Source organism: Corylus avellana, chromosome ca2 (assembly GCF_901000735.1).
Source record: "Corylus avellana chromosome ca2, CavTom2PMs-1.0".
In the NCBI taxonomy this organism is placed as follows: Eukaryota; Viridiplantae; Streptophyta; class Magnoliopsida; order Fagales; family Betulaceae; genus Corylus; species Corylus avellana.
In genome coordinates, this window is record NC_081542.1 from 25,177,160 (window position 1) to 25,183,533 (window position 6,374).

The 6,374-nt window shown below is 40.1% G+C and overlaps 2 protein-coding genes across 3 annotated transcripts; one reads left to right on the forward strand and one right to left on the reverse strand.

Annotated features, from left to right (window-relative positions):
- Nucleotides 1-13: 13 nt before the first annotated feature.
- Nucleotides 14-3,903, forward strand: LOC132171881 (LRR receptor-like serine/threonine-protein kinase FLS2). Of its 2 annotated transcripts, XM_059583294.1 has the most exons (3): nt 14-240; nt 448-3,189; nt 3,337-3,903. In XM_059583294.1, the coding sequence occupies exons 1-3, from the start codon at nt 54-56 to the stop codon at nt 3,678-3,680; spliced, it is 3,273 nt and encodes a 1,090-aa protein (XP_059439277.1). In that variant the 5' UTR covers nt 14-53; the 3' UTR covers nt 3,681-3,903. The 2 variants fall into 2 exon arrangements, with proteins under 2 accessions (XP_059439277.1, XP_059439276.1); XM_059583293.1 differs by having other exon boundaries at nt 14-3,189.
- A 600-nt stretch (nt 3,904-4,503) lies between these two features.
- Nucleotides 4,504-5,453, reverse strand: LOC132169412 (uncharacterized). The gene is made up of 2 exons (XM_059580447.1): nt 5,256-5,453; nt 4,504-5,142 (listed from the first exon to the last, which is right to left on the reverse strand). Exons 1-2 carry the CDS (start codon nt 5,304-5,306, stop codon nt 4,504-4,506), a joined length of 690 nt encoding a protein of 229 aa, XP_059436430.1. The 5' UTR covers nt 5,307-5,453.
- Nucleotides 5,454-6,374: the final 921 nt, after the last annotated feature.

The window sequence follows — 6,374 nt, forward strand, 5'->3', positions numbered from 1 at the left end:
AATACAGCAGCATGCATATCAATAGCCTATCAGTGTCTGGCATTTCCACAGCAATGGTATCTAAACGAGTCAGTTTGATTGTAGTCATAGTCTGCTCTATTGTAGTTACTGTTCTATCAGAAGAATCGAGCTTAGAAGTTCAGATTGACGCCTTGAAGGCTTTCAACAATTCCATCACAGATGACCCTTTTGGAGCACTTGCAAATTGGACAGACAGGAACCACCACTGCAACTGGTCTGGTATTTCTTGCGACTCTTTATCAAATGTCATTTCGATTTCTCTGGTTGATAAGCAGCTCAAAGGTGTAATTACACCGTTTCTTGGAAACCTTTCAAGCCTCCAGGTTCTTGATTTAACTTTGAACTCGTTCACCGGCCACATTCCGGCTCAGCTGGGACTTTGCTCTCAGCTCACTGAGCTGATTCTTTATGAAAATTCTCTTTCAGGTCCAATTCCAACAGAACTAGGAAACCTCAAAAATCTGCTGGCACTAGATTTAGGTGATAACTCTTTAAGTGGAAGCATCCCTGAAAGCATTTGCAACTGCACATCATTGTTACAATTTGGTATCGTTTATAACAATCTCACAGGCAGAGTCCCATCAAACATAGGCAATTTAGCTAACCTTCAACTTTTGGTGTTGTATGGGAACAATTTGGTAGGTTCTATACCAGTGTCCATTGGGAGGTTGGAATCTTTGCAAGCTTTACAACTAAGTGAAAACCAACTCTCTGGAGCAATACCTCGACAGATAGGGAACTTGTCAAATTTAGAGTATCTTATCTTGTATGAGAATTCGCTAGTTGGGAGAATACCCTCAGAACTAGGTCGCTGTAACAAGCTTGTATATCTTGAACTAAACAGCAATCAGTTCACTGGAGGCATTCCCTTTGAGCTTGGAAACTTAGTTCACCTAGAAAAGTTGCAGTTGTACAAGAATAGGTTAAATTCTACCATTCCCGCCGCCTTGTTCCAATTGAAATCATTAACCCATCTAGGACTTTCAGAGAATGAGTTAACTGGAACAGTACCCTCTGAGCTAGGATCACTGAGATCATTAGAAGCTTTGACCCTACATTCAAATAAGTTCACCGGGGAGATTCCTTCGTCCTTGACAGACTTGACAAATCTAACTCGGTTGTCTATGAGCTTCAATTTCCTCACAGGGAAGCTTCCATCAGATATAGGATCCCTTTACAAACTGGAGAACCTAACCATGAACAACAACCTTCTCGAGGGATCCATTCCAGCTAGCATCACCAATTTCACCCATCTTCTAACCATAAGCTTATCATTTAACAGATTAACAGGCAGAATTCCTCAGGGTTTGGGGCAGTTGCGAAATCTTACTTTCCTATTTCTTGCATCCAATAAAATTTTAGGAGAAATCCCAGACGACCTCTTCAATTGCTCGAATCTTCGTACTTTAGACTTGTCTCAGAACAGTTTTAGTGGAGTGCTAAAGCCTGGTATTGGAAAACTTTCCAGTCTCCAGATTTTGCGAGCCCATACAAATTCATTCGTAGGGCCAATCCCACCTGAGATTGGCAATTTGAGTCAACTTATCTCCTTATCACTTGGTACAAATAGTCTTTCAGGCCTTATTCCATCAGAAATATCTAAACTTTCTCTACTCCAAGGGCTGTACCTGGATGACAATGCTCTAGAGGGTTCAATACCTGAGGAATTATCTGAGCTGAAACAGCTAAACCAGCTCGCGTTGCAACACAATAGGTTCAAGGGTCCAATTCCAGATGGAGTTTCAAAACTCGAGCAGCTTTCATATTTAGACCTTCATGGTAACATGCTTAACGGGTCCATTGCAAGAAGCATGGGCCATCTTATTCAGCTGATGACCTTGGATCTCTCCCACAACCATCTCACGGGATCGATTCCTGCATCTGTGGTCGCAAGTATGAAAAGCATGCAGATATATCTGAACTTCTCATACAATTTCTTGGCTGGAACTGTTCCAGATGAGCTCGGCATGTTAGCAATGGTACAGGAGATTGACATCTCAAACAATAATCTTACGGGGATCATTCCTGAAACGCTTGGCGGCTGCAGAAATTTGTTCTCTCTTGATCTGTCAGGGAACAAACTCTCTGGTCCAATTCCAGCTGAAGCACTTCCTCGAATGGATATGCTTTCTCTCTTGAATCTTTCAAGGAACAAGTTAGATGGTGGGCTCCCTGAAGAACTAGCAAGTCTGAAGCGGCTTAGCTCCCTTGATCTTTCTCAGAATCAGTTGAAGGGCATTATCCCTGAGAGCTTTTCCAATCTTTCCACCTTGAAACGTCTCAACCTTTCTTTCAATCAACTTGAAGGGCATGTTCCAGAGTCAGGCATATTTAGACACATGAACTCATCTAATTTGTTGGGCAATCCAGATCTATGTGGAACTGAATTCCTCAGGCCCTGCAGCAAAAAGAGTTCACATCAGCTATCCAAGAAGACGGTGTTGGTTCTTCTGGTACTTGGATCTATTTTTGTACTTCTATTGCTAGTGTTAGTAAGTATAATCCTTCACCGGCGCACCAAGTTACGCAAATCAGAAGGGGTTGAGCATCCTGAATCAGATTACACTCTGCCGGCATTGACCCTCAAGAGGTTTGAGCCAAACGAACTAGAAAATGCTACAGGTTTCTTCAGCAAAGACAACATTATCGGTGCCAGCAGTTTGAGCACCGTTTATAAGGGCCTACTGGAAGATGGGCGGACCGTAGCTGTAAAAAAGTTGAATTTACATCAGTTCTCTGAAGAGTCTGATAAGTGCTTTAATCGAGAGATCAACACCCTGAAACAACTGAGGCATAGGAATTTGGTGAAGGTCCTTGGGTATGCTTGGGAGAGTAGAAAACTGAAGGCTTTAGTTCTGGAATACATGGAGAATGGGAACTTGGATAGCGTTATACATGACCCCGAGGTGGACCAGTCAAGGTGGACATTGTCTGAGAGACTCAAAGTTTTCATTTCCATTGCAACTGGGTTGGAGTACTTGCATTCTGGATATGGTTTCCCCATTGTTCATTGTGACATGAAGCCTTCTAACATCCTTCTGGATGAAGACTGGGTAGCTCATGTGAGTGACTTTGGAACAGCTCGAATACTTGGAGTTCATCTTCAAGATGGAAGCAGCCTTTCAGCATCATCAGCATTTGAAGGCACTATTGGCTACTTGGCACCAGGTAACTCATTACTTGCCCTTCTCAGTTATCAAGTTTATCTCACATAATTCTTGCTGTCAGATTATCCTTACTGTCTCTGGAATTTTCACTTTTTCTTTGCCATTTGTCAGTCGTCAATATACTAAAACTTGTTTGTTCTCTTATCAGAGTTTGCGTATATGACGAAAATCACAACAAAAGTAGACATATTCAGCTTTGGTACAATAGTCATGGAGTTTCTATCGAAACGAAGGCCAACAGGACTCACAGATCAAAAAGATGGGCTGCCTACCAGTTTGCGTCAACTTGTGGAGAAAGCTCTTGCAAATGGAACGAACGGTCTTCCTCAAATTCTGGACCCTATGCTGGTGCTGAATATCTCCGAGAAGCATGAAGAAGTATTGGAAGAGCTACTAAAACTAGCATTGTTTTGCACCCACCCAAATCCTGAGGATCGACCTGACATAGATGAAGTGTTGTCTGTACTTTTGAAGCTAAGCAAGCGCATATAGTACCAAATTCATGCTATATTTTCCCTCAGTGAAGATTATGGTAATGAGTTATAGCCATACTTTGATGCTGTCATCGGGAAGGGAAAAAGTCTGCAGACTAAATTGATCGTGGGCCAGTGTGCCTATATTGGCATCATAACTTAATCTATGAAATAGTTTGATTTTGTTGGAAACCCTGAAGTATGCTTGGCAGTGACAATCAAATTCTCCCTTATTGTTTTTCCATTTCGTTTTACAAAGTTTTGTGTGCATCAAGGCGAAAATTGAAGAAGCACTCTAGAAAAAGGCAATTGGGTATGTTTGTGAATGTGTTTTGGGAGCATTTTTTCTTTTTGGTTTGAAAAAGTGATACAACGTAACATAAAGGCGAAAATTATTTTTTATTTTTACCAAAGAAATTGGAATGAAGATAATAAGAGAAAAAATAATGCAAAACTTGATTAAAGAAAAGTTTCTAGAAATCAATTGTTGAACACCAAATTGCTTAAAAGAGATTTACACAACAATTATTTGCAGAATTAACCTCCTGGCTGAGTAACCTGATATATAAATCTATACAAGTAAAGTTTGCATCAGTGGTATATAAGGCCAAATGAATTTATATGTAGCATCATCTTATTAACAAAACAAACAAGGAAAAAAAAAATACTTGCATAACATGTCCTGATCCAAAATTCAACAATCACCATAAGAGTTGAATTCCTCCAAAACAAGCTGATCATTTTCATATCGAAAGTGCTCACAATTTTAATACAAATTCTGAAACTAAAATTGCATTAAAGGGTACAAAAGGGAAAATATGAAACATGGGGTTCCTTACTTCTTAGGTCTTAGGAGGATCATTCTGCAAAAATTCCTCTATACTTGAAGGGAACTCCAGGCCTCCAACGCCACAATCAGCACCCTCATAAACAAAAGCAGCCTTACCCAAAAACAAATATGCCAGTCTCAAAGGCTCCCTCCTCTCCTCCACGCCACACCCATTCATAAAATACTCAATCCACCCCTCCAACCTCTCCACTTCCTTTCTACACTTTGGGCCCTTAAACCCAACAATCTTTGCATAAAACCCATCTTCCCAATCACAAGAATTTCCACCACTGCCATCACCCAAACCTCCTCTCTCCCTCTCTGCCTCTTCTTCTTTCTCCTCACAATCTGATAAACCCAAGAGCTGTATTAACCGTTGGATATCGTCAACGGCGTCGTTTTCTGTTTCAACTACGGTTTTGGGGTGGTCTAGGCCGTCGGGTTGAAGTTGGGATTGTGGGGAACTTGAGAGGAATGCTTGAGGGGGTTCACTGTTGTCTTGGAGGGTTGAGGTGTGGGAAGCGGATTGGTCAAAGTGGAGGTATATGGGTGAGCCGAGAGATTCTGTTGACAAGTCTTCAGTCTCTGGTAGTGGGTGTGGTGAGAGGGTGTGGGGTTGTGATGGTTCTTCTAATTTCAATCTCTTCTCAACCTGTGAATTGTGAAACCAATGCAAAGCAAAAGCAACAAAACTGAGAATATATGTATTTACAAAACAAATGAGAAAGAAAGAAAGAGATACAGAGAGGGGTGGGTACGATTTACCTGCTTGAGAGAGGAGAAGAAATTGGAGTGAAGAGAAGGTGGTGGTCGCATTTTTTTATTTTATTTTTTTCAGTATCGATTGATTACGATGATTGTGGGTTATATAAGAGTATTCAAAATGGGCTCCTTAAATATTATTTTCAGTCAAATTTGAGCTAATTTACAAGAAATATATGTTCCGTTAAGAATAATCATATTCAACCGGCCTGTTAAATCCTGGGTTTCAAGGCCATTGCCCGGATAGGAAGATTCCGGGAAAAAAAATACATGGAAACGCGAGGTATCGATCCTCGTTCCTTTCGCTCAGCACTGGCGAAGGCTCTACCAATTGAGCTACGTTCCCATACAGTGAAAGTGGACATGATTAGTTGATAAAGAACTTTTGCTGGTACTCTCTGCAAAGATAGGTAAAAGTTCTTTTTGGCAAATAAAAGAATTATAAAAATATGATGATTTTTATTCAAATCCAAAAATAGACAGGTGACTGAACTTGACCATATCCAAGGGTTAGATTCTCTCCAAATAACAAATAAAAATATAATATTTACATTACTCAAATTATATATCCGCTACCAACCAAAAATATATATATGGGAGAACTTCACTTACCCCCTCTATACTTTTGCGCTTTTTGCAGACACCCCCCATTGTTCAAAACCTCTCACTTTGATGTATCCAACTTTCGTTTTCATTCACTTTGCCCCTTCCGTTAGAATTTTTACATTCATCCACCATGGAAAGAACAATTAACACATTAAAAAAAATTTACAATTACAGAGTCAAGAAGTTAACAGTATGGGGTATTTGAAGAGCTTAGTTTATTGTAGTGAGAGGTTTTGAACAATGGGGAGTGTCTGCAAAAAGCGCGAAAGTATAGGGGGGGTAAGTGAAGTTTCCCCTATATATATATGGGGATAAATGCATAATAAGTCTCTCTTTGTGGTTGGCCTAAATTACAAAAAACTCCTTGTGGTTTTAAAATAAACTCAAAGGTTTTTTGAGTATGCCAAAAAAACGATTTAATCCCTATAGTTAAATTCGGTTAAAAAAATTTGACAGATTTCGTTAGTTGTCACATTAGCACTAATGAAATGGTGACACGTGTTGCTCTTAATAAAT

Bases quoted from the DNA above. Each gene is read 5' to 3' on its own strand.
- LOC132171881 (XM_059583293.1), top strand. From the start codon at position 54: ATGGTATCTAAACGAGTCAGTTTGATTGTAGTCATAGTCTGCTCTATT. The intron at 3,190-3,336 runs GTAACTCATTAC...TTCTCTTATCAG, and splicing joins TATTGGCTACTTGGCACCAG to AGTTTGCGTATATGACGAAA.
- LOC132169412 (XM_059580447.1), bottom strand. From the start codon at position 5,306: ATGCGACCACCACCTTCTCTTCACTCCAATTTCTTCTCCTCTCTCAAG. The intron at 5,143-5,255 runs GTAAATCGTACC...CACAATTCACAG, and splicing joins TCTTCTCCTCTCTCAAGCAG to GTTGAGAAGAGATTGAAATT.